This window comes from Balearica regulorum, chromosome 11 (genome assembly GCF_011004875.1).
Source record: "Balearica regulorum gibbericeps isolate bBalReg1 chromosome 11, bBalReg1.pri, whole genome shotgun sequence".
Taxonomy (NCBI): Eukaryota; Metazoa; Chordata; class Aves; order Gruiformes; family Gruidae; genus Balearica; species Balearica regulorum.
This window is the reverse complement of record NC_046194.1, coordinates 2,802,777-2,830,550: the sequence shown is the minus strand read 5'-3', so window position 1 is coordinate 2,830,550 and position 27,774 is coordinate 2,802,777. Positions and strand designations below refer to the sequence as shown.

General features: G+C 38.6%; 1 protein-coding gene across 5 annotated transcripts in view; it reads left to right on the top strand.

Moving 5' to 3' along the window:
- The window catches only part of HDX (highly divergent homeobox), a 45,431-nt gene that overhangs the window by 6,429 nt on the left and 11,228 nt on the right, over nucleotides 1-27,774 (top strand). For 2 of the 5 annotated variants that reach the window (XM_075763058.1, XM_075763059.1), the window contains exons 2-6: nucleotides 1,415-1,584; nucleotides 1,730-1,876; nucleotides 6,457-7,581; nucleotides 12,964-13,017; nucleotides 22,268-22,414. In XM_075763058.1, coding sequence (XP_075619173.1) covers nucleotides 1,730-1,876; nucleotides 6,457-7,581; nucleotides 12,964-13,017; nucleotides 22,268-22,414 — 1,473 coding nt within the window. In that variant the 5' untranslated portion in view covers nucleotides 1,415-1,584. The remainder of the gene's footprint in view (nucleotides 1-1,414; nucleotides 1,585-1,729; nucleotides 1,877-6,456; nucleotides 7,582-12,963; nucleotides 13,018-22,267; nucleotides 22,415-27,774) is intronic. The other 3 variants (XM_075763057.1, XM_075763061.1, XM_075763062.1) reach the window with 3 other exon arrangements.

Genomic DNA, 27,774 nt, shown 5'->3' with positions numbered 1-27,774 from the left:
TCTGTCCAGCTCTGACTGTGACTGAACACACATTCTGGGGGAGGCATAACTTGGGCAAAGCTGACTTGTAATGCAGCTGGTAGTATTGCATTTGATAAGAGAGTAAACAAGAAATGGGAACAGAGGTAAAAATGTAATCAAAAAATCATCTTCTGTTTTAAGTATTCTTGAAAAGAAATCAGTAATTTTTTACAAATTGGTAGTTAGAGATTTTTCTATTGTCTTGACATACAGAGGAAGGAAACTGAAGTCAAGCTCTGGCCTACAAGCATTTTACTCCAAATTCTAGATATTAATTTGTTTCTTTATGGAGGCTTGTTGAACATCCATTACATAGTATAATCATCTTGATTAATAATGTGAAAGGAGTAGGGTGTCTGCTTATGCTTTTGAGCACTTAATAATTTTATTTGCTCTAAATTAGAAGCAGTTCTTGTGCAAAGGTTAAGCATATTGCTACTCTCCTCCTTTCTATCCAGAATTTCCAAGAACAAAACTAAAAGTTTGGCAGCTACAAAGGGTTCCCCTATTCCCTTTATTTTCCTACAACATGACGGTACAGTTTCTTATTATTTCGTTTGTTCTGCATTATTTTGATACATGTACTGAAAGTATTAAAAATAGCTTGTGGCTGGTGACTTTCTTGCTTTCTGAGACGCAAAGTCCAATGTGGGTTGTTCCTGGCCAGCCCTTGTGGTGTCTCAGCTGGCAGCCTCCTGTTTGGGACAAAATAAAGACCCCAATCTGAAATCCTGTGACGATGAGGCTCTTCTTTTCTTACATAGAACCAGAGGATTGCATTCTTTGCCTGTATAGACCATATAACGAGAGCGTAAAAACTTCAGTTTGCCATTAGGGAGTCTGTTCTGTACTTGGTAATATTCAGCTGTTTGCCTTTTGCAAGCCAGCCTGATTTATAGCCTCAGGGTACAGTTTCACAGTAGCTTGAACCTTTCTAAAAGCAGGCTGTGATTTGGGTGGTCCCTTCCTGTTAATATTAGTGTGCTAGCATTGCGGTGGGCTGGACTGGAACTGCCTAAAGCCCTTCTCTCTCTCTTTTTTTTTTTTTTTTTTTTTTTTTAACCCCCCCCCCCCCCCCCCCCCCCGAGTTGGTCTTCAGTTCTGGTCCTTGATCTCTGTGACTTTGCTGCTGGGAAGTGCTGGTGCTGGCACAGCAGAAGTAGTAGTGTGACTAGCCATAACCAAGTGTAGGATTTGCTGAAGTTGGAGATGGTGGAAACTTTACTCGTGCCAGACTGTCACCTTTCTTTTATCTCAGATTTTGTCTCTCTTTTTTTTTTTTTTTTTTTTTTTTTGTAGGGGAGGGGAAGCAAACCTGCCAATATTGTTGCAGCTGTTGGTGTTTACTCTGTTTTGCCTAATGCCTGTTTTTTGTTTTTGTTTTTTTTTAAAGGGAGAAACTTTTTATTTGACACTAGAAGCTCTCAGACTTAGCAACCCAATGTAATATTTATTTATTTATGAAAGGCTGTCAGTGTTGTTCCAAATATGTAGTTCACCTGTTCAACTTCAGTCCATCACAAAGGAGTCACTAATGCTGACTGTAACAAGTTTTTTTGGAAAGTAAGTAAAAGTGTTGGTAGAGGACTCTGTAAAGAAAACACGTCAACACTTAGCATTATCACAACAAGCATAAATGAGAGCCTGTGCTTTCTGCAAGTATTATAATTTTTATTCCAACTTTCAGAGTATCTTCTTTTATTTTTAGATGAATCTGCGTTCTGTATTTACTGTAGAACAACAAAGGATATTACAGCGTTATTATGAAAATGGAATGACAAATCAAAGTAAAAATTGCTTTCAGCTCATATTACAGTGTGCACAAGAAACTAAACTGGACTTCAGTGTAGTCAGGGTAAGTACTGAGGCCTTCCAAATTTGTATGTTAAAGTTATACACATTCATTTCTTTACGTAAAATATCTGTAGAGGACTGGAGTCTCTAACTTCATACATGTCTTAAATCAGACTTCAGTGCGCTTGTGTGACATGTTCATTTTTATCCAGCGAGCCTGTTTATAGTTTGTTTTTTTGCTGAAATGTCTTCACGAGATTGCTGTATTTAGCAGGGGCCTGGATTGCACAAGGAGTGATTTTTTTTATTATTATTATTTGTTTTGGGTTTTTTGGTTGTTGTTTGCCTTTTGTTGATGGTGTTTTGGTTTTGGTTTGGGTTTTTTATTTATTAAATTGCAAATTAGATTTCCCTATAGAAACCTTGTGCAATGTATTGTGTCAAAGAAAGGTCATGCTCTTAGGAAACTATTCTTAAGTTAAATTTCTATAGCCTAATGTATTTGAGGGAATAATTGTGAATGTATTTCTTTTGACACACTCTGTCACACTTGTATTCCATGTCACAATCATAAATATTGTGGTCCCACATGGTTATTTACAGTGAGTACATTCTTTTCTTATAAAAGAAGAATGTCACTAGCGCTAATAGGAGCTCTTCCAAAGTCTATGAATTCCATGGGAAGGGAAATAATAATCTCTTTGTGAAACACTAGACAACAAAATGGCTGTTGTCAGAGCAGAAATAGAAATCATGAAGCATTAGCTGAAAAAATAACAACGGTAGTGGAGCTACCAGGAGTTGCTGCAACACTGGACACTGAACAGGAAGACGTAAGACCAGTCTAGTTTGGGGTTTTTTTTTAAAGCGATGTACCAGTGGTATATTGACAATAAAAACCACTCCTGCTCCCTAATTGTCACCTGGACTCCCCTCCCTCAAAATACTAAAATACTCAGGAAATACTAAAACTTTCTCAGCTCTAGGTGGTGGGAAGTTCTGAAAGTCAGCCAGAAATTCAGGCTCCCTGGAACAGACAAATGGTTGTAACAGGAATCTGGATGCTGATGATGCAGTCAGGGCCTGTTTTTCTATTTTTATTCTGATTAAAGGACCTCGAGGAGGCAGCCAGTCTCTCCTCAACTCGCAGTCCTCATTCACTCTCCATCTTTGTATTTCTCTTTCCCTCTCTGTTTCCCTTTCTGCAATAATGTATCATGACCTTTTCCTTTTAGTTTTCTTCCCTTACTGCAGCCTCATTTGAAATACTTAAGCTTTCTTCCTACTGGTGAAGTGCAATGGAAACAGACCCAGCATTTGTCCTGCATTTGTCCTATTTTTTTATGATCTTACCTTTCTTTTGCACCCTTCGTTTCTGCCTTTCCTAATCCCCCCTTTTTTCTTTTTCTTCCCCCCCCCCCCATAAAACTCTTGGACAGAGATTACTACTTCTTTGCACAATATCTAGCAAAATGATACTTGGGTGCAGCTGGCACTTGCAGATATGACTATAATAGGAACATGAATTCCCTAAGTGTAACTGTTACAATTCAAATGTCATAACTCTATGAATATATTCTTTCCCCGAATCAGGATTTCTATAGCCTTGTCCCATAGAACTACATCCAGTCTTTCCAATCTTGAGCTGGGTTGGAAGAAAGTCCTGTTTATGATTTGATGTAAACCTCTACAGATTTTATTACTGCAATACATAAACATATGTTGTACCTTTCAAAATCAGGGAATATGGTAGAGTTACTCCTGGGTCAAAAAGCATGACCCTCTTCAAATTTAATAGATGTATTCTAGCTACGTCAGGCTTGAGCGGCCTGGTTTCGTTCATTAATATTAGCATACTTCTGCTGATTGCTTTTTGTCTTTACATGAAATGTGAGCAATGTGACTTGATAAAGCACAAAAGTTCTCTGAGTCTGATTTTCAGAGTGTCACCGAGTGCTGGGAGTAGCGATCAGGGAGGCGGTGTGGGGTTCTCCCCACAGTACAACAGCAGATGTCAGAACAGTTACAGCTTCATTTTTATTTTGCACCTCTTGAAAGACTTCCTGAGGACGCTTCATTTTCAGATTTAGGGTGGAACTTCTGATCAAAACTAATGCCCCGGCACCACTGATGGTCCCTCTATGGTGTGTGTCTGGGTTGTAGGACAGTCTGAAGTTCCAGCCCTGCCTGATTCAAACTGGGAATGTAAAATCTCTAAAATCCCAGGTAAATGTCTGATCATCTGAATTTTTGATTTGTTATCTTTTCTGGGAGCTCCTTCTTATACTAATAAAAGTTAAGAGTTTCAGTAATGTTAGAGAAAGTGCTCCCCAAACTTAGCAGTTGGGGAACTTGATTGAAATAAAGATTCGTGTCCTTTTTCTTAGGGTATTTTGTACTTAATGGCTGCTCTGTCACATCGCAAATTATTACCATAACCATCAAGCTAGTAACAACGTGGAGCCTCCCATTCATCCTAAGAGGATAGTTTCACATCATTCTTCTCTGGGGTAATGTCTCAGTGCTAAAAATGGGAGGTTTTGTACTCTTTCCCTCTCCCAGCTGTGCAATTCTTTCTCTCCTGTCTGTCGTCTTCTGCTGATCATCTGTTGTATTCATTCAATTTTAGAGTAACCCAGTTAAATTTGCTAATCTTAACCAAAACTTTTGTTCTTTTTATTTGCCAATTCAGTTTTATGCCTTTTGGAGGAGTTGTACTCCCTGATCATTCAGGTTTGTGCTTTTGTTTAAATGGTGGGAGCAAGATGCTGGGGACATGATCAGGAGAATGGGACTCTTCTAGCAGTGGCAAATCTGACTTGGGTTATCTCCTGAACCTGTACTTTAATCCCAAGTGAACAGTAGTGCTAGTAAGTTATTTGCATTTCTTTGAATGCATTTCTTTTTCAGGAAAACCATGAGAAAAACTTCAGATTTTAGTATTATACAGTTGGAAAAGTTGAGGTTAAAATCTCTTTGCCTGGCCCAAAGTTTGCAAGTGTCTCTAATTATAATTTCTATCTTGAAAGTTTACTGACTGAGCAGAAATTAGAAAAAAATAAATTTGATCTTCTAAATTTGTTTTACGCAATAAAGTAACTTGAGACCTGTGGCTATAATTTGTGTATTTAAACTTGCTTTTGAGAAGAAAAAGATTATCACTAGTAACAGACTCTATTGCATGCAATAAATCATGCCTCAAAAGTAGGCATTTTATAAAATTTGACAACAAAAATGAGTAGAATGGAATGGAGACTTCAGCATACTTCTGTATGGCAGGGATGTGTGTTTTCCTGTAGAGAAATCTGTTTACTTCCTAAGCAGGTATCAGTATGTGAAGAAAACTTTCCTTCTTTCATATGATGGAAACCCAAGATAGGCCCTCAGTGCAGTTTGCTTGTTGTGGGATGAGCGAGTTTATTGATTAAATCAACTGGTGTGGGTTGCTGGATGTTGAGATCTTGCTTTGGTTTGGTTTTAGGTGTGCAGCAGATGATATCCAGAGTGGTGCAGAAAACTGTTTCACCATATCTTTATATGCGTATCTGATCCTTTTCATGACCAGCATAAGCAGATGCAAAGCTTATTTTTCGTTCTTTGGCACTTGAATCCTGCTCACTTATGCCCTCACATTCAGTACAGACACACTGTGGTGAAACAATTGAGCCAGTCTTGTGTCTCTGATCATGAAAATTGCCAGGAATAGTTAGGTGGTGTTTATGCTTCCAGTGTTAGAGCTGATGCTTCCACCAGATTAACTCTCTCTTATCTTGAAATAACTGAAGTCAATGTTTCCCCTTCAGTTCTTTTAGCTATATCTCCATGTGTTACTTGCTGGGCAGACTTTCCTGTGTGTTTAAAACAGCAGTACGTTTTAACCTGTGCATGACTGCCACAGTATCTGCATTTTTCAAATATTTTTTCCTCTACTATCTTTTACACAAAACCATATACTGTCACCGTTGCTTTTGTCCATAACAGCAAATTTCTGTTGGAATTTAATCCCAGCAGTCCTAATCTTTTCTGTCAGTGTCTTTCAAAAGCAGGTTTTGACATTAGATCTTGATTTGTGCACCTGGCAGATGAGGAATTGGTCCATAGGTCTAAATACTTCACAGAATTGTTTTGTAACAACAGAAAGAGTTGTTCTTTTTCTTCCTCACCTAAATTCACGAATTGGCAGTTGCCGTTCAAGGCAGTTTTGAAGGTCGTATCTCTCAGTTATTTGGTTACACAACTTTAGCTACATACCTCAGTGATCGTTCTGCATCCTGAGGTGCTAAATATTAAAAATTTTAATTGGGAGGGAATTAGTTGCAGCACTGTCAATGAAATAAATCTTAAGGGTAACTGTGGGACAGGAGGCATGATACAGGATTTTTGAGAAACTAGGGGTTTGGAATTGAGACTGGGGTTCTCGTGTGTATTAGTGTATGAATCCCAAGCACCAGAGACATGATTTCCATCCTGTATTGTTCACACTCTGCATAATCAGTGAATGATGTACGTATTTGTAAACTTAGGTCTCAACTTGAACACTTAACATTTCATCAGATCTGCTTAAAAATGAAATTGCCTAAATTTTCTGCTTATTTAATGCTTTGTTTTGTGTTTGTTGTCATTGTTGTTTGTTGTTTGCAGACGTGGGTTGGCAATAAACGAAGGAAGATGAGCAGCAAGAGTGCTGTAGAATCTGGAGGCACTCCCCCAGGGACTGTCCCTACTACTCCCTCAGTACCTCCAGAAGCAGCAGTTAGAAATGTGGTAAATATTGCTCGATCCCAAAGTCAGCAGTCTTCTTGGACCGCTTCTAATAACGATGTAATAGTTACTGGTATATACAGTCCTGCTAGCTCATCTGGTAGGCAAGGATCCACCAAACAGACAAACGCTTCAATGGCAGAAATACATAAAACCTCTATTCCACGACTGCCAGGAAAAAATGATACAGATTTTCAGCAGCAGCACATCCCTATAGGACGACAAGTACCACATTGTAAAAATGCTTCCCTATTAGTAGGGGAAAAGACTATTATTTTGTCTAGGCAAACAAGCGTACTGAATTCTGCGAACTCCATATATAGTCACACTAAAAAAAGCTATGGTGGTTCATCGGTCCAGACTGCAGAGTTGGTGTTACCTCAGAAACCCATGATATGCCACAGACCCTGCAAAGCTGAACCCGTGGGATGTCAAAGGTTACAAAAACCGGAACATGCAGCTCTCGCATCGCATGTGCCCCCTGGACAAAGGGCTAATACCAGGGACCCTTCTTGTAGCACGCAAAATCTGGAAATCCGTGAAGTGTTTTCTCTGGCAGTTACAGATCAACCTCAAAGAATTGTGGGAGGAAGTGCGACGCAGAAGCATTGCTCGGTGGAAGGCAGCTGTCTGTCCATTGCGATGGAAACTGGAGATGTGGATGATGAATATGCTAGGGAAGAAGAACTAGCATCTATGGGAGCACAAATACAAAGCTATTCAAGATACTGTGAAAGCAGCAGTTCTGTTCGAGTAGAGAACCAAAGTGCAGCCTTGTCTGGGCCAGGAAGAAACGTGAGCTGTAGTTCACAGATGGTGAATGCCAGGGACGTGCCTGACAATATTCTGTATCATAACAGAGACTACCACTTGCCTGCACGGACCTCATTACATACAACATCCAGTACATTATATAACAGTGCTAATCCATCAAGAAGTACCTTTTCTCCTCATTTTACATCTTCAAGTCAACTGAGGCTGTCACAAAACCAAAATAATTACCAGGTAATCTGTCAATTTATCTCCATCTTCAAACCTTGAAGACAAGTTGTAGATAAGTACTGTTTTCTTTGAAAATTGGTAGCTGGTAAGTGATAGGTTCACCTTTCTGCAGGCTGTGCTCCATTCGTGTCTCTCAGAGGAGAGAATTCCTTTTTACACAAAAGCGCAGGTAGGGCCATGTATGGCAGCACTCTTATCTGTATAGCTGAGCCCGCGGCTGCAGTGGGCAGCTGTATATTGAAGGTCAGCACAGGCTTCGTAGGTGCAATAAAAACTTTGGTTACAAAAGGCTCATACCTATGACTGATGCATGCTGAGGTCTGTGTTGTCCTGACGTAGCTTGCCAGCGCGTGTCACAGCGATACCCTTGGTTGTTGTTGCTCTGTAGGCATACTTTGCTTGTAGCACAGGGCAGAACGTGGGATCGTGCCATCATTTGTGTGCTGTGCAGTTGCTTGCCCTTATTAATGTCAGCTTGGATTAGCTCTTCCATCAGCACTGCTTCTACGCCCTGCACAGTTGCCAATCTCTTGGACCCATTTTCTGGTAGGGATTAGGATCTCCTGCAAGCTAGTTAAGACGATGGGAGACATTAGGTGAGCAAATATTGTTCCTCCCCCCGCAGTGTCTAACTCAAATATCGGTTTTACATTCAATCCCTTTATTTCCTCATGCTGTAATAGTGTCCATTCACTGATACTGAGAGAGGAAAATTAAATGCAGATAATTGAAGAACTAAAAGATGTTCAGAAAAAGCTACAACACTGACGCACTTACATTTTTTCTTTTTCGTTATAAGTGGAGAAGAGATAATTGTGCAGGAAACATCCAGATTGACTTTTCCCGTGGATTTTTATGCCATCTGGTGTGACATAGTCTAGTGACACTGGGATAAAAATCTTAAGACTGACAGGATGTGATACTACATGTTACCTGTGTGCCTTTGCCTGTCATTAATTTTTTAATGTATCCTGAAAGTGAACCATGTAAACAACATACCATCTTTTCTGTGCATTGCTCACAAGTATAGGGAACAATACTTTGTGAAGCTTTTTTTTTTTTTCCTTTTTTTTTCTAAATTGTTCCTATCTCATGTGAGGATTTGAAAGAAAGCTTTTGGGTCCAAGGAAGTACCACTTTTCACCAGAATTACTGCTTTTCTTGGTAAACCTGAGGTTTGAGGAGCATGTTATACTCTGGAGTAGGTTCTATGTAGTAGACAGGACATCTGCAATTCTTATTCGTGGCTTTTTCTAAGCTGAGCACTTTAGATGAACTGGTCTTTCCCTTTCTCCCTTCTCTCAGGTAGTCTGTCAGTATTTGCTATTACTGTTCTTACTTAAGTTATAAAATTCATTAAACACTGTTTACTTTTGACATCCCAGTTCCATAGGAGAAGAAAAGCCATAAATGTGCACATCTGTTCGATAAAAGGCTGGTAAAGCTGCAAAAGTGCGTATGATAGAGTTAAGGAAATTTTTCTTAAGTTTCATGAAGTGAAATATATTATTGATACCTCCAGCTGTGTGCTCTTGGTACTTTATTTCACTCCTGAAAAAGCATCAATGAGATGTATTTGTTACTACTTGTTTGATTTTATTTTTTTTTAAAAGAAATTTGAAATTACTTTGATTTGGAATTTTTTTGGAATACAGACAGAGTCTTTTTAAACAGCTGGAGTGGTTCATGGTAGGTGACATTTTATCTGTCCATGTGGTATGGATCAGAACAAGATCTCTGTAACTTTGTTTTGTTTTCTTTTTTCCCCCTATTATAATAACATACCTATATTTTTACTAAGTGAGGAATTCATCTGTACCCCATTTGACTTCCATGCCTGTCTCTCAGAAAGCCTGTTCTGTGAATTCGGGAATGCACCTTTGATTGAGGGAGTTCCTGTTTCCTGTGGTATCCCTTGCCCTTCCACAGTTTTAAAACTTGGAAAAATTGAGCAGCTTGCTGTTAATTCACTTATCGCTGTAAGCATTCATACTCTGAACCTCTTGAGGTGACACTCTTCAGTATTAAAAAAATTACAAGGGAAGGCAGAAGTTGTGGGGTCAGGGCATGCAGTATCAGGTTCTGTGGAAGCTGCAGAGGAATAGTATCCTACAGCCTGGCCAGATCCCACGGTACCGTGAAGAAATGATGGTGCTCATTTCTCCAGGTCACTGCATCCCTTGCTGAGAGTTTTTAGCATGTTCCAGAACAATGCAAAAGTAAGTTCCGTATCTTAGGAGGTGTTAGTGTATGACAGTGACGCTTCCAACACCCATTTATCACGTTGACAGGAAATTTCACCTACTGCCTTCAAAGTCATGTGTAACAAATAGTATACCCCGCTAGGCTGATTGATAACATATTTGGTCGAAACCATCAGTTCTGCAGTACTTTAACCTCCTCCTCCTCGTCCTCCCCTTAAAATTAAGTCCAATATGACTGCTATTTCATGTAGACACCCCCCTTAACAGCTTAATGATTTTTATATATTAAAACTCCAGAGACGTAGATTTTGTAACAGGTGCTGTCTGAATTATTTTAGACTTGTGCGGGATGTACCAGGATTGTGCAGGATTCTTTTGTATGTAGTCAGTTCCTGTTAATTTTATTGCCTGTGTTTAGCTAATTTATCCATCATAGGAATGGAAATCCTTAAACTGAGGGAAATCATCCTAAATTCAAAAATAGATTAAACCTGAGCTACGTGATTATTGGAGTAGTTAAACATCCAAGCAGATGCTTCTTCAAAGTCAGGACTGTGTGATTTGTGTTTTGATGAAGTAATTACTGTCGTACATTGGTGTGGTATCTAATTAGCAATTAGTTATAGCTTCCTTACTGGTTCAATTAATCAAATTCATGTTAGTGTAACTTAAGAGTAAATTTAATAAAGTGATCAATTTTAATGCCTGAGCAGTTTGAGTAAACAAATTGTTCAACCTACTTACTTTTCTTAGTTTGGCTTTAAGCATTTTGAACTAGAGAGGCTGTTCTTGCTGGTCCTCAGGGCTGAATCATGATTTAGACTTGGTTTCCTCCCCCTGACCCTAAGGGACAAAAATGCTGTTGAAAGTATGTGTATTTTTAATTACTTTGCTATACACAGTGAAGCACAGTTATTTAATTTAGCCTTCTCTTCTTCAAGGGAAAATCCTAAGCCTTGCAGTCAGTACATCAGACTAGGATATAGATACAATATGTATTTATTTATTTTTAAGATTCACTTTAAGGATGCTGCTTTATATGAATGAGCTGCAAGTTCTTTTATTTAAGGAAATAGGATTCCATTTTTATTATTTTTTTTTTTAATGTGTCAAAGTGATTTGTTTACTTCCCTAGTGACTTTTGAAGAGAAGGGGAGGACTTTCTTGCTAACTTTGGGCAGCACAGCTTTTTGCTAGGGCAAGCAACATGGTCTTCTCTGAAGTAACTTGAACAAAGTGTTTCCTGACACTCCAGAAACAGAGTCAGGTTTGTCACAGAGGTTCCCTATGCTTTGTTTCTGGGGTGAAATAATCCCAGCTGGATGAGCAGGGAGAAACTGTGGTCCTGTGGGGAGGACAGCAGCTGTGAGCGGGCTGCAGAAACACTGTGTATGGGCTCAAGTAATGCTGGGACACCCAGCAACTAGGACTGGGTTGTTCCAGTGCACTGAATATGGGACGGTAAATCTACAGGTGCATTGGGAAAAGATTACGTAGGGACCTTATATAGTGTACCCACTTAATTAAGGTCCAGCATTGGCAATACACAAGTGCTGCAGTACCTTTGAACTTGCTCTAGCATCTGCCAGAGTTGCTGTTTCTGAGACACAGTATCTTTGCTGAGATGAGCGTTTCAGGTTGTCATTTTTCCAGCTCACAGTAGCTGTCCCAGTTGGAGTAGGACTGGAGTTATATCTGTGGATGCAGGATAACTATTGATCTCACTCAAAAAATAACCTCCTGAAAAAAACCACCCCAACCCTTGTGCCTTTTGTATAGAGCCAGTTAAAAATACTCCCATGCATGTTGTCTTTCAAGAAGTTACATTGAGATAAACTTGATTGTATTTGGCATCACACCTGTCAGAACTTGTGTGCGTTTGTCTTCGAAGTAGCGGTTAATGCTCTGCCAGACTGATTGCTTTATTCACAGAGAAAGGCACTTTTTTCTGTAGCCCCACTTTAAATTTGTGAAGAGAAGCCATCTGGGTGGATACTGAGGATGCATTTACAGCAGATTCTATGGTGTGATGCTGTTGTGTGGCATATAGAATTGTAATGGATGTAACTTGTTTATACAGAAATTCTAAAATGTGTGTGCGTGCAACTAAGAAATCTGTATTTTAGACACAAAAGCTGATGTAGACTTGCCCTTAGGAGGGGATGGTGTTCATTTCTAGCCCCCCCCACCTGTCTTGTGCTGTAATGAGAGTGTGTCTGACTTTAGGTGACCTCCAAGCGCTTCCAGCTAAAAGCTTGAAGAGTAGCAGTATCTTATGTGCTTGTACACGAAACAAACTGTACCAGGTATTCTATATTTAATTATGCTCATGCTGCAAGATTCATTAGTAGAGCACTTCCCAAATACAAAAAGTATTAGTGTAGTTTGATACAGTCAGCAGAAGTGCGTAGATTTGTCTTCCTCACGTATATAGTGCGTGTAATGACTTGAGATTGATTAATCTCTCAAGAGCTATGTTTAGTCTCTCAAGCATTGCTTGTCTGCAGCAGAAGATGAACATGGAATCCTAAGTAAGGCCAAAATATTCCAGGCTATAACACATTTCACATGGCCAGGGAAAACAGTCTAAGATTATTATTTAGTAAAGTCTGACCTCTGGGACTGATGGAGAAACAATGGGAATCGAGGCAGGTAACGTTTGCCTTCATACCCCTTCCCCTTCCTTCTCCACATAATGTCCCTAGTTTTCCTAATTTACAAATCCTTAATATTTGACATTGAAGAACTCAGTTATTTACAGGATAGTAATTTCGTTCTGAAATTTTAGCTGGTGGAATAGAAAAACATGTGACAGCAGTTCTGCCAGTCATTTAGTCTTGTCTAATTCCAGTCTCCTTAATCTTACCAGTTTTGTGACAGATCGAAGATGAAAACTGGTGTTCTGAATTACAAGTATTGACATAGCAAAAGCACCCAAGCACTCAAGTTACTTTAAAGTGTTACTTTACCCTTGCACAGAGAAACGGTGGTGTGTTTTTAGTCTTGCAAACAGTAAGGCTAAATGTGACTTTGTTTTGCTTTTAAATCTTAACCTGTTTTAAAGACATTCTTACCACGATTGAATGCACAGTATTGAAGTCTTGTGAAAGCTGCTCGGTATTAGCTATCATAGCAAGCTAAGCTGCTGTTTTCTGTTCTGTTTCCCCCTTCCCCTCTGCAGATTTCAGGAAACCTTACTGTGCCTTGGATTACAGGTTGTTCCAGAAAAAGAGCAGTAAGTATATTTCCATTTAAGTATGAAAAGTTTATCTAAATGCGTTTTTGAAAATGTCAGTTCTGTTTATATAGTATGATAGTTTTGGTGGTTTGGGGTTTTTTTTCCCCCCTTTATGCTTTGACTAATACAAACATCTACAGATGCAATGCTTCAGTTACCATAAAGTTGATGTATATCTTTAAAAGCAAGTCAAGGTCATAATCCCGAGTCGAGCATATAAATTGTGCTGTTAGCTGAAATATAACATCTGAATTGATAAGGACTAAAGGTTTAGAGCTCAGAATACTTTTTTTAATAATGAAAGCGAAATGGTTGTTAATTGAAAGACAGCTGAATGCTTAAGAGGGTAACTCCTTCTTCAGCTGCTCTGTGCATGCACAAAATTAGTCCATGCTATCTAACTTTCTCAAATCTAATTTTCTCCACATGTATGTCATTTTACATTAGGCAGAATCGGCCAGGTTGGTGTTCTCAATTCAGAAATGACTCCAAAGCATAATAGAAGGTGTGAAAACTCTTGTCAGGAAAATACCCAACTCGTTGTTTGATTACTGTTCAGCATTTCAGTTCAAGAGCAGTCTGCTAGCTTCTGTTTGAAGAGCATGTCAATTCCGCTTGCTTAGCGTGAAAATAAACGTCCCAAAACCTGCAGACTGAATGTACGACTAAACTTTCATGAGGCTGTTACATATTGGACCAGCTATATCAGAAGCATTAATTAGGGAGATGACTATCATGATAACGAAACTTATCCCATTGAACCTCCCAAACCATTCAGCTGTCAGTGTCATGTGTGCTGCTTTGGCAGTGATGTCAGGGTAGTGGAAGAACGTCTCCTTGCCTTCTCCTCCCTGCTGTACTCAGTATTATTTATTTTTTTTATTATTTTTGGTTCTTCTGCTTAGTCTTCAAAAGGAGTGAGTTTGGTAGCGTTTCCTGCATAAGTAGGAATCTAAGGACCATCACATTAATCATGTTTTCTCTCAGACTTCTGGTAGGTCTCAACTTCTAATTTCTGCAGGCTTTGGTAGTATCGCTTATTTCTGTTTATATAGAGAGCACTTTGTAAGAGCATCCCCCAGAGGAACCAGTACTTTTAGACAAATGTTGTTGTTGCTCTTTCCATTTATTTTATTTCCCCCCCGCCCCAAATCCTAGTTTTCTTGAGTAGGCTTTTTTACATGTAGCCCTTTTCTGGAAAGTACCTTCCCTCTATCACTTAATGACCTTTTAAAACATGAAGCAGCTGGTGAGCGTCCTAGAGAACAGTTTCACTGTTTGAGCTGATTTCACAGCACATCGCAGTTGAAAGGGGGAAATTTTTCCCTCTGTCCCTACTGGTTCCACTTCCTCTGTAGCACTGGTCTAGTATGTAATTGCAAGGTAATCCAGGTCAAGTGTCTGACCTGTCCAATACGTACTCTTGCGTTAAGTTTGTCTTTAGTGAGTTGAATGTTCCAGTCCTGGATAGGTTGTTGAGTCATGGTCATGTTAGATGTCGGACCCAAGCTGTATAAGAAATTTCTGCAATAACTTTAAAACCTTCAAGGATGTGGAAATGACTGTTTACTAAGGATGATTATTCGGGATTTCTTTTTCCCTAGACCTTTACTCCTGTGTCTTTTTTTTAATCAATAAATGCATAAACCCCATTGGTTAATACAGTCCAGTTTGACATCTGTTTCCAGATTTGTGGATGCACTTTCTCCAATGTGAATGCATAATTAGCCATCTTAAGGAGACAAATTTAGGAGTTGGCATTCTAAAACTGCTGTATACACACAGGTGTAAGACAACAAAAAGAGAGAAAAAGCTCCTACTTCCTAGGAAACTTCAGTTTCAAATGTGAAATTCTTTTGAAGAAAGAGCGCAAGGGAACAGAAATAGAATGGATAGAGTTGTAGAACTGCGATTATGGCAATTACTGCCATTCAAACAGTAAAAAGGCTAATCTGTATTTTGTTTAAAATGGAGAAGTTAGTCTTTTAGATGCTCTGAATTTTTAATCTTTTGCCTTGATGTTTTGTTTTCCTTGCCCTGTCCTTCAACTGCATCAAGAGAAATTAAAGCTATGCAGTTCTGCAGAAACTCTTTCTAGTCTGCTCAACTATGCTGTAAGATGACGTAATCCTGACTGGTAATGAATATTAGTCTAGAAATGTCACCCTCTCAGTTATTCATGAGAATGTCGGTGGAAATTACAGAGTTCTGTATTCTGTCATGGTGCTTGTGCAATGCATTGGCCAAATGCATTGATTTTTGGTTTTTCACAGGGTGGTGGAAGGATGACAAGTATTCAAAAATAGCAATGAAGATACTGGTTAAGAGAATTAAAAGGGGGAAAAATATCTTCACTTTTGTCCTTGTATGTAAGTCTCAAGTGTATTAACTGTGCTTAAGTCATGTGTCATCTGATATGGTAGCAGAATGGATGGTGTTTATAGTACATGTAACTTTGTATGCTAAATATGAAAAACATTTGTCACTTAGGTGTTGACTCTAGGTAAACTGCCTGGCTTAGTTGTGAAGTTTAATTTTTTGAGGAAAGCAGGTTTTGGTTCCTTCTTTTTCTTTTTCTTTTTCTTTTTCTTTTTCTTTTTCTTTTTCTTTTTCTTTTTCTTTTTCTTTTTCTTTTTCTTTTTCTTTTTCTTTTTCTTTTTCTTTTTCTTTTTCTTTTTCTTTTTCTTTTTCTTTTTCTTTTAATTTGTAATTAGAAATAGTTTTAGTGGGTTTAATATCAAGTCTGAAACACAAAGTCATTAAGAAAACAGATTAAGGTCTTGGAACTATTTCTGCCCATCACCCTTCTGAAGCAGACATAATAAATCACATGGTACATAGCATGTGTATTTTGGATGGGATTTTAAATGAAACTTGTCTTTCATGTTAACATCTGGGCTAGCTCATGCGCGATTTCAAGGGAACGCTGCCTTTGGTGGAGAAGCTCACAGGGGAGCTGGTCTTGTATTTTCCCCCACCTGGAACAGCACTGCATTGTAGCGAGGGCTTTGGTACCTTCTTGAATAATGTATTTTATACTGGACTTGAGTAGTGTGCTGCACTTTGCTGAAACCTCTGACCATGGGCAGGTTGGCTGAATCTGCCCAGAGCTTCAGCTTGGGGTCTCTGGCCTCTCAGCTTGGTGTGCATATTTTGGGGGAAAGTATCTGAGATAAATGTAGGGTTCCTGTGCTGTTTTGTTTTTGTGCTTCATTTTAAGTTGCTCCTTCAACACTGCCTGTTTCAATACAATTCTGAAGATGGTGGCATTAAAGTGTTCTTCTCAGAAGTGGCTTTTAAAGTAAAATGAGCACTTGTAGGGATTAAAACTACCTAAAGTCAAAGTGCACCTCAGTTACACCTTTTATTTTAAAATTATACCAATATTGTGAAGTTCTCTTCACCTGTTCACATTCCGTTCCTCTCCTAGAAGGGCAGAGGGAAGAAAACTGTGTATTTTAGTCAAGTTGGTTAGAGCACATCTGAGTAAGGTAGAGTCTTCAGCGAGAGACTGATAAGCCAACCTGAAGACCTCCACAGGACTGAACTGTGAATGCTGTCCTTCTCCATGCCTTTTCTTCCACATCATTTGGATAACTGCTTAATGTTTTTCCTCCTGTGGAATATTTCACTATGTATCTCAAGGTATTTAACTTTGCTAATGTTTACATTAGATGATAGTAACACACATAGCATGTCATGACCTTCTCGATGTGAACAGCAGCTCTTTGCTACTCCCAACCGCAAACCTTCAGTAAATGCAGAGGGGAGGCAAGTCTTATCTTAGTTTCAGACAAAATTATATGGCGTGCTGCACCTAAGTTCCACAAATCATTTAGGCTTATTGTATGCTGTGATCCTGCAGGCTGGAATGAATGTCATATCTGGCCAGGAACTGGAAATTCTAGTCAAATATGAGGAAGACATTAATAGATTAAGAATCATAATAATTACTGTCTAAGAATCAGTTTACTTTGAGGCTGAACGTTCACTATTTAAAAAAACTAGTGCAAAATCTCAAGAAGAAGGGCGAGTTGTCAGTTTGTGTGGATTAGAGGTAGGTTTTGGAAATCAGAGAGTGAGATGGCTGGCGTTTAGAGTGTAATTTTTTAGGCTAGATTGTTCTGTTGCACTGATCTCTCTTTTTTTTCTTTTTCCTCTCTTTTTTTTTCTTTTTCCTCTCTCTTTTTTTTTCTTTTTCCTCTCTTTTTTTTTTTCTTAGCTGTGTTTAGTTTAGAAACACATATTAACAGAATACATGTAATTTTGGCTGAGTAGTGAAGCAGTTACCGCTCTTTTCAAGCTGTGGTACTATGAAATATTTATCAGTCCTGCTTCCATCAGAGCAAACTTCAAGCTTATCCAACCAGTGGGAAAAGATGCAAAAAGTCTCTCTTCCAGAAATCTAGCAGTTTTGCACTATAATAGTACGTTAGCAATAATAGTTCAAGGGTGCCTTCAGATGCCATTTGGCTTGCAGTCCATTTCCAAACAGCTTTTTACCTGAAGGCTGTCCAGCTTGCTGCTGTATCTTCTACTCTCTGAATGAAGCTGGCAGTAGCAACTCACTCCTAGCAATTTGCTTTGCTAGGGGCCTTCAGGTAGGTTTCTTTGTCCTAAGAAGATTGAAAGTATCTTGTGGTGGGCGCTTACCTGCTCATGTGATGAGATGGGATCTCTCTGGTAATTACGCCCACCAGCCACCTATCGTGTTTTTCCCTGGAGAGAATCGTATATGGCCTTGAGAGCTTTTAGGGCTTTGCTGGATGGAAATGCATGCAATGTGTCTGCCTGCAGAAAATACAGTTCTTTCAAAGATGCTTCTGATTGTCCTGTTGCATCACAGGCAACATACACTGTATGAGCATCAGTGTCTAGCCAAAGCAGCAGGATGGGTTCTGTAGCTGGAGACTGAGCATCGCTGAAACAGGGGACAGCTTTGTGACAGTTGTGAAACCTGAACTTAAAAGCTCAAACTGAAGGAACGTGTAATCTGGCCTAGCTTTAATGAGGTTAAATATACTGGTAGTGTTAAGGGAAAATACAGACCTTCAGAATTTGTGTATAGGAAAGGAAATCAAGAAAGAGTAAGAATATATTAAATGGTGCGGATGGCAAAGGGGGAACATATGTAGAGTGTTTGATTCAGAAGTAACTATTATTATGTACAAATAAGATCTTGAGATATTAATTGCTAATCCTCTGAAAAAAATCAATCAGTAGTGTCAAAGTTCAGACAGCTGAATGCTGGCATCATTAGGAATGGGGAACAAACCAAAATAACACCATGCTCGTATAGAAGCATCTAGAATTTGTTCATACCTTGAATGCTGCGTGCACTTCTGATCTTCCCATTCCTCCCAAAATATAACAGAGAAGCAGTAACAGTGATCAAAGGCACGGAACAGCCATAGTGAACAACCAAATGGGCTGTATCTCTTCGAACTTGAAAAGAGGTGACTGGGAGGGAGTGGAGGATCATGATGGAGATCGTAAAAAATACAGAAGGTGTGGAGAAGCAAATACAGACTCATTTGTTCCAATATATGAGTGGGTGTCAAATGCAGCTAGCCTTAGATAGGCTCAAAAGGAGATTGGACATGTTTATTTAGAGTAATTTAAAGTAAGAAGTGTGTCCAATTTCTAAGATACTGGGGTTGCTAGAGAGTATTGGAGGGAAGCGTCACTGCTTGTCCTATTCTACTTTTTACTAAACTTTAACTGAACCTTGAAAATGTGCAAAAGAAACATTGCTGTGTGAGATGTCTTGCTGTTTCTCTGTGATAGAGTATCTGAGTGGTAGTGACTAAAATTTGTTGCAAGAGGTTTGTTTGCTAGAAATAACCACTACCTGAGAACATTTCATCACAGAGCATCAGAACTGAACTGTTGAGTTAATATGATTTCAAGGCAATTTAACTAAACATAACTTTTTGTTAACAACATATGGTGCTCAGGTGCAGCATAAATGCAATAGTTATTACATTTATATTAAAACTCTAGTTTTTTCATTTTTTTAATATGTCTTTTCTTAATAATCTGAAGATTATGTATAGCTTTTGTGCATGTGGCCTGAAACATTTTCAACTGACGCATAAAAACTGATCTAAAAAAGCAGGCTCTAATAAAAGGCAGGATAAGGACACTCCACTGCAGTGCAATTATTCATACCAATTATAGACACTAGATTTGCACCACAAATATTGCATGCACAGTGTGTATTACGAGGGGCTCGGCAAAGTGCCAGGAATGTCTATAATAAACTGGGTCATCTCTTACAAGAATGTTGTTATTACACTTGAGAGGTCAGAGGATAAGCGGGGTTTAACCCTGCGCTCGGCAGAACTGCTGATTCAATTTGCTCGCAAGGATTGCTTTTCATTGTGAGCTAGTAGTCTGTTTTCTGCATTTCAACCTATGGACAACAGAACTGGTAAATGTAAAGAATTCAGCAAACAGTTAATACTGCTGAGGATGAAGCCGAGCCTCAAATCTGCAAGCAGGGGATCTGAAGAGAGGAAATGAGACTTGTATTCATAATAGTTGTTATAATGAAGTAAAAATATGAACTGAATTACAGGCTTATCTTCAGCTATGGAAAGTACTGGGCTAAATATGATGCTTTTCAGTATTATCTTTTGATATTTTTTTTTTTCCTATGCTCACTGATGCATAACCATCAATGTTATGATATTTGAAGGACTGGGAGGTTTTTCCTCTTGTTTCCTCGGTTTCTCTGATGATACTAAGCATGAGGAAGTTATTAACTAAATTGATGGAAATGTAGTTGTATGTTCAGTGTAGGAATTCTACTCCTTATTTTCTCACAAAAATCATTGACTTTTGTAAAAGCATTATGTAATTTTTGAGCAGCTTATAATGCAAGAGTCAAACTTCCATATAATCTTTGTCAATGGGATGATCCAGTAATAGAATGTAGTTTGTGATTTCCCTAAGAAATTCATGAAGAGGCGTATGGCGCAGTCAGTTACACAGACGTGGTTAGTCTGGATCTAAACTTTGTGCGAGCTGAAGTGTTGAGGCTGATCCCATTATGATGGTGCAGGAAGCGAGGACAGAGTAAGTAAACGATCTTCCTTTGCCCTCTCTGAGATAGCGTGCAGGAGCTCACACTTACAGCGCACAAGAGTGCAGGCAGACAGCGGCAGCAGTTCACTTAGTGTGCAGTGACCTGCTACCCTCTTAGTAACTTCTTTGTGAATCAGAGTCCTTAAATGTCAAGAATCTTTTTTGGGGGCACTGGTAAAATTTCAAGTTTGGTAACCTGATAGATTCCGTCTTCAGTGCTGCAAAGACTTCACAGTCATTGCTTCTGCTGCCAAAATGTACCTTTGTGAAGACAGCGCTTTTAGCTCTTCAGAGGCTTGATCCCTACTTGCTTGGCTGTGCTCAGTAGGCTACTCAGTGCTGATCTTGGTGGAAAAAATGGCAAAAATGAGATACGGACTCCAAAGTAGCAAATTTCAAGTGGAATGAGAAGTACTAATTGGAGAATACGCTGAGTTTGCTAGGGTGGATTGAGCCAAGCGTCGCAGTAAGGCTGCTCCCCTCAACCCTGAGGGCAACCTGACTTTTCATACTATCTTCTATTTACATGCACTTGGTTTTCCCCTCAGTTTTGTTCCTGTTTTGTGGACTCTTTCCTGCGGTGTCTGTTGCAAGTTTTTTTGTTTTTCCTTCCACATGAGTTGACTGAAAAAACTGTTCCAGCAGTGTTGCCAGGGTGAACTCTCCAGAACCAACAGCAAGTGTTACTTATTTATTTAAATAAGTATGCTTTAGAAGGTGAAGTTGGCCTGAGCTACCTGTGCATTCAGGAAAGCAGGATAGGCCGGAGTGACTTGTTTCTCTGTGTAGTTTGAGTGTTGCTATCACATTCCTTTCGGCCTTCCCTTTCCTCAGCACTTGGCTGACTCTCCCCAGCTGCAGAACAAGAAACAGCTTCTCTAGCGCAGTGCTTAAATGTATGAAACAATAGCCAAGGAAAAAATATGAGTGCCAGGTAGCAGTTAATAATGGACCATATTTGAATATAACTGGTACTTTTTTTTTTTTTACTGGACCACCTGGGATTATTTTAAGGAGATAAGGTTTTGATACCCCTATTTTATATTCATATATTAAGGAGACTCAAGTGCTTCTAACATTTTGAAAAAAAAGTACTTTTCAGAAGAAGAGAATAGCAAGGATTACCATATTCTGAAGATAAGCAAAACTTAAAATTGGTAACTGTACAAGATTGTCAAATGATTCTAGTTCTGCAAAATTTCTTTTTACTACATTTTAAAGTTATTTCATTCTAACTTCTAAAAGTTTTTAAATGAGCAAACCCATATTTCGGATATTGAAATCATGATTATGTCTTACAAAATTGAAATAATGACAACTTTGGCACATGTGGCTACAACTTATTATTGCAGACTTTATTGTTGCATTTCTGTACTCCTAATAGCAGGAGAGATGACAAACATGGATTAGTATAAAGAAACTGTACATTTTAGTTAAAATTCTGGGCTAAAAACTTTTGATAAAGCTTGTAAATTCTCCTGGTGAATGATACTGTGTGCCCACACCAGTTCAAGAAGTGGTAGGATGTCTAGGATTTGTTTCTCAGTGTTACTCTGTATATTAGTAATCCACTATCACATATTTTGATAAATATACACAAAGATTTAGGGAACTTGCAAGTAAACAGTGGAACCAATTTAAACTCTGAAGCTTACCAAATAAACATTAAAGTATTCCCTTTAGGAACTCGGAATCCTTTGAATTATGCATGTATTGTAGTTTGCAGTAAGATAAAAGAACTTTAGGTGGGGGAGGGTGAGAAACTTGAAAAGCCTTAAGGAATAATTTGCATAAATTGGGTGGAGAGAGTAAACAGCACAAGGGGAAAAAGTTATTTTCAGTAAGGCCTTATAGAATGAGATAAAACAAATTAAAAAAAAATCAGGTGGAGTCGAAAAAAAGATGAAGTGCTTTAAACTTGCATTAGCACTGCCATTGCCTTTAAAGCAAATCCCAGGGAGTTCTATACTGCCCTGGATAAAAAAAAACCAAACTTTAAAAAAAAAATTAATTCTTAAGGGAGAGTTAAAAGAGAGGAAAAGCCATGGAGACAGAATAACATGTGTGTCTTACTGTATGCAAGACTGGAAATTAAGTGTACAGCATAAGCAGAATTTTTTTAAATCTAACAGTATTTTTTTTTTTTTTTATCTTCCAGTTACAGGACCGCACACAATTTAGTGACCGAGACTTAGCTACCCTAAAGAAATACTGGGACAATGGCATGACCAGCCTGGGCTCAGTCTGCAGAGAGAAAATTGAAGCTGTGGCTGCAGAATTAAATGTTGACTGTGAAATAGTGCGGGTAAGGAATCTAGAGTCTTCCCCTATCTTGTCTTAGAAGCAAAAATAGGACAGATGAAAGCCTTTAAAAATTTTATGAGGAAGCTTGAAATAGATTTCACATATTACATAATGAATGACCATGTTGGGAAGTGCTCTCCTGCTCTTTCTGCAGTCTATATATAGAAAAAAGCCCTCAGGTAAGAATCTTATTGATCAGCAGCAGGAGTACCACTATGAGCTGTTTTACATTCTCTTTAGACTCGAGTAAGACTTTTACTTAAAAGTGTTACATTTTTTAGGGATATCCTAGAAGACTGAAAAGTGCTGTTTATATTGTTGTTAAGATACAAAAAAAGTCTTTCTAAAGATACGGGGAAAATATTTCTCATTAATGCTTGTAGGAAAAAATCATTGTAAACATATGAAATAAAATGCTCAAAACTAGGAAAAAAATATTTTTCAAGACTGTCTTGAAGCCAGGTTGAGATGTGATAGAGGGCAAGGGGTACTGCCGAGAATTCTGGGTCACTTCAATTTGACAATCCATATAGGTGTCGTTGAGGAAGGATTGCTTTAGAAAGTACAAGTTTGATGTAGATAACTTGATTCCTGAGAACCATTCCACATCATCTCTTCCAGAGGTTGGGAAGTTTGGTACAACATCAGTTGTGGCCACTGTATTCCCAATTACCAGACATACATCATCACTCTCGAACTGCGGGTGTCTCATTTGCTCACAGTGTTTCCATTCTTCAGAAGATAGTCTGTTTGTCTCCACAGGCAGTACAAAAACATGATTAGAATCTTTCTTTCCCTCATAACAGGCATGACAATTCTGACTAGTCCTTTCAGCCTTCATCCTAATTTTCCACCTCTTTCTTTCAATTCTGACATCACTACAAAAGTGGAAGTAGGAGCCCTTATTTGCAGCTCTTCTTTTGTGGAGTTCTCTCTTGGGTTGGTATATCAAAATGGGACCAAAGTTACTTTCAGTGTTGAATACTAACTAATCTGGTTATTTACTTGCTTGTTTTCCTGAGCACGTGTGAATTATGAAAAAATGAAATTGTAGTTTTGGAGGCTGAAAAGAATTACTCTTTTCTCTGTAGAGAACAAAGCTTCTCCGTATTTTCCACACTCTTAACTTTGCTTTCTGAAAGGTGAAGCTGTTTCCTCTGACAGTATCTCAACGTGGACTCCTGGATATGAAATACCTTATTCACAGGACAGTAAGCTTGACACTCATGCTTCGCCTCCCTTACTTTGCTCCCTTGAGAACATCCTTATTGTCACACACAGGATGAAGTTCTGTATGTGTCTTTCAGTAGCATCTGCTTGAAATGTTTTTATCTTCAGGGCAGATGTACTAGGCTCTAATCAACTCCAGAAGACTCACCGGCATAACGTATAGTAGAACATACATACACAAGTGAACAAAAAGATTTCTTTTCTTCATAGTAACTGGTGTTTGTTACTAATATCTGTCCTACCTCTGCCTCTGGTTCCTCTATATGACAGACTGGCGAATTGTAGCAAGAACTAGGTGGAGGTTGGTCCTGCACCATGTTGCACTATTTCTTGTTAGCAGTGGCTGATTTTATGCTGCAGGGCATGTGTGATCTTCACTCCTTCCAGTTGTCCTTTCTCTAAGGCACAGTGTGTGTCCCCCAGCTGTAGGATAGGTATTTTCCATCATGTGCTCTGGAGGATCTGTCTTAAATTTGTTTTGGGATCTATACGGGCACATTGTATTGTGCCTTTCTTCTTACCTGCCAACCTGTATTTTCTTCAGAAGGAAACACTGATGTCTGGAGGTTAGTGTGCAGCGCGGTCCCTTTCTCACAAGGAGTCGGGACTCAGCAGCGATGCAGTCAGCTGTAAGGCAGGGGTGAACCACAGCACCTCTACCCTATGCTGTGTGCTCAGCCAAGAAGAGTTGGACTGAGGGACACTTCTGGAAAAAGCTCTCAGCTTTCAATGCTTGCACTTTGTTACCTTTGTATTTCACTGTACTTTGAATTCTAGGTAGTGTGTAACTAGAAACTGTTTCTCCATTTGTGCTGTAAAAAAAAAAAAGTAGCATATGTAAATAGTAACAAGTATATATATAAAAAACAAGTAAATACATATACATCAAATAATACATGACAAATATACAAAATATATAAAGAATATAATTTAATAGAAATATGTAACAACATATAAATCTGCATATACATATCACTTGTTTTAATTCAATTAAATCCATGTCCCCGTTTTTCCCTTTTAAGAGCTTTTTTAATGGAAATTCATGATTTGTCCAGATAATGTTGCCATTCCGGAAGTAAAAAAGATTGATCCTTATGACCCATACTGGCTTGAAAGATCTTCAGTACAAAGAAGGTATCAAATCTGTTTTCCAGTACAAGGAAAGACTATGTTTGCCACCATGCATAGTTCCACTAGATTGAACAGGTCATTTTATTCCATAGTTTTTGTATTTCTAGTAAGAGAGTGGGCTTGTTGGCTGTACCTTAACATCATGCATATTTGCACTCTCAAAGACACCAAAAGAGGGAAATAAAACAGTTATGTCATATTTAAATATGTGAGCTCTGGCCAATACTTCATTAAACTTACAATGTTTCTTTTGCTTGTATTATAATTATTGCTGACTACATTTGTTTGGGGGGTTTTTTTGTAGTTAGTTACACAATTTTGTTTATATTTCTCTTGACTAATTTTACTCATTCATAGCAAAATACTGTCTGAAAGCAGAATAGCCTTCTTGGCAGCAAGACATTAGACACTTGAGAAGGACGGATGACATCTATCAAACTCCTCAGAAATGTATGAGGAATATAAGAAAAATGCATGACAACTATTTTTTTTCTTTTTAATAGAACATGAAGCTTTCATTCGTAACAGGTCAAACACTGCTCCTAGGCATCCACCACAGGCTAAAGACACCTCCTATTTCCCAGCAGCTCCTCAGATAAAAGCTGGATTACTGAAGGTAGTGCTTCAGTCTGAGTTTAGGAGCAAAATCAAGCAGTTGCAGCAGAAAGACCACTCATTCTTCACAGCTGACTAACAGCTCTTCTCGTTGGGGACTCTAGGCCTAGACCAGAGCCAGCTTATGATCAAGAGAGACATTGGAAAACCAACTGAGAATATTCCATCTTTATTTCTTCAGTTAAGTGGGATTTCTGAAGGTTCTAACTTAAAATCTTTCTAGCAGGTTGACACCCTAACCTCAATATCTGGGGAGCCTGAGGGCAGACAGGCATACGCTGGCTCCTTCTGCCTGGGCTCCAGCCTTTCCTCCCTCGCTCTTGCTGGTCATCTGTTCAGTTGAAGCTGGGGAAGTTGCTGCTGAGTTCATAGCTGGCTGCTGTGTGGGTCTGATCACATGCACTTCACAGATTTTTTTTAAGTTTTTAAGGAGATAATATTTTAGGGATGTAATGAGAATAATTAAGCTGGTTTCCTGCATAAAAATACTAGTCTGCTCTTACACTCATCATTGTACCATTCCAGAATATTCACTGTTAAATGTAGCATGCAGGATATGGAAACGTAATACTTTCCCATTTTAGAGACACTATAAAAATATGTTCATCTTCTATGACATATTCAGTATGTTGAATGAAAGATTTTCTTTGAAAAGCATGTAAAAAAGACAAGATCTACATTTCCCAAATGCCTCAATTTTTTGCTGAATTTTTTAGTAAAAAAGAAGCAGATTTGCTTTTAAATTTTATAGTTGTTAGCACTATTTATTACCATCATACGATTATGAGAAAATTTGATGAATAGCAATACACTGGAAAAGAGAGACATAGGTCAGGAAGGGGCCGCTTGTGTGGGTTTTTTCTTTTTTTTCCCCAAACTGTATATAACGTACAAAAATATCTAGGTAGCTCTCTGTGTACCTGTTTTGCATTCTTCAAAGAGGAAAATCAGCAAGCTGGGAAAGCAAATACCGCCCAACAAAAATGATTCGCCAAAAATAGTGTTAAGCATGTCATCTTTTAGCTAGTTAGAGAGATTCAGCTTTAAAAAATATTTTTTTCCAAAGCTGGCAGAGCATGAAACTATCTTTAGTAGTTGGGACTGCTGTTAATATTAATTTTTTTATCTGATAATCAAAGTATTATAAGCAAAAAGTTTTGTACTAAACTTTTTCATGCTATATATCAGAACTGTAGTTAAAGAAAGTGTGATGGGGAAGAGGAGCAATGCAGGTATTTCTGAAATAAAAACAGAGTAATGTTTTTGTGTATCTTTAAAGAAAAAAAACCCTACAATATTTTAATGTTTGGTAAACTCTGATGGGACATAGACCTTGTGGAAAGGATGTGCATTTTGCCATGCCCTGATCCTATATTTTCAAAAATAGGAACTGCCCATGCTTTCTAGAGAGATGTTTGATTTTTAGCAATCCAGAAATACCAGCACTAAGCACAATTCAGAACCTTGTAATGATTGTGCTGTGTGTACATCATCATCACAGTAATCAAGCACACTCTATATGGTGACAGTTTACATGGCCAAACTCCACTGTTATCCATCCTGGAACAATGATGTGTAGTCAGCGCTGCTCCTGTTTATTGTCTTTTAAATGGTGTGGAAGAAGGAGGAGAGCCAGGTCAAGAAGACCAGAAGTTAGCAGTTGGTAAAGAAGTTGATTCCTAGCTCTGAGAAGGGATTTTTGGATGCCAGTGGAGAACTGACTTGGATGGAACGAGGTGTCTGGGTACAAGAGCTGTTAAACAGAATTGAAATTAGATAAGGAGTCAAAAGCCTGAATATTGCAAGGGAAGGGAGAGAGTTAAGAGGTCAAAAGTTGCAGACAATTCTTATTACATCGTGTTAAACTCTAGTTTGAGTCTTTAATAATTTTTAGCGTAGACTCTTCTTTATCAGAGAAAGCAAGTTAATTAACAGTTCTGCAGATCCACTTGGAGAATTTTGAAAAAAAAAATTTCCCTTTTTGACACTGTCAGTTTTATTGATGTAAAATGAATTTAAAGCATCCATACCCACCTGCTCGTGAATGGGTTTCCAAGTTCCCTAGTCCTGGCCCTGTTTCATCTCCTACCGCTGTTTACAGTATGCTCTTATATACCTTACTGCAAGCAATGCTGCTTAAAGACTTGTCTTCCAACCAAAGAGGACTGAAGGATAATATTGCTTTGATCTGAGTCCTGCCCAGTTACGTTCTGTCATCCAAGTGGAGTGATGTAGAGCTACTGCCTTGGACAATTTCTCCTGTGCTGTAGGAAATCCTAGAACAGGTGGGCCAGTGGATGCTTTAGTCTCCTTGTGAAAGTTGCAGAGGGGGGAGAACCTGGATCAAAGATCTTATGTTAAATTTGTTGAATAATTTATGTGGGG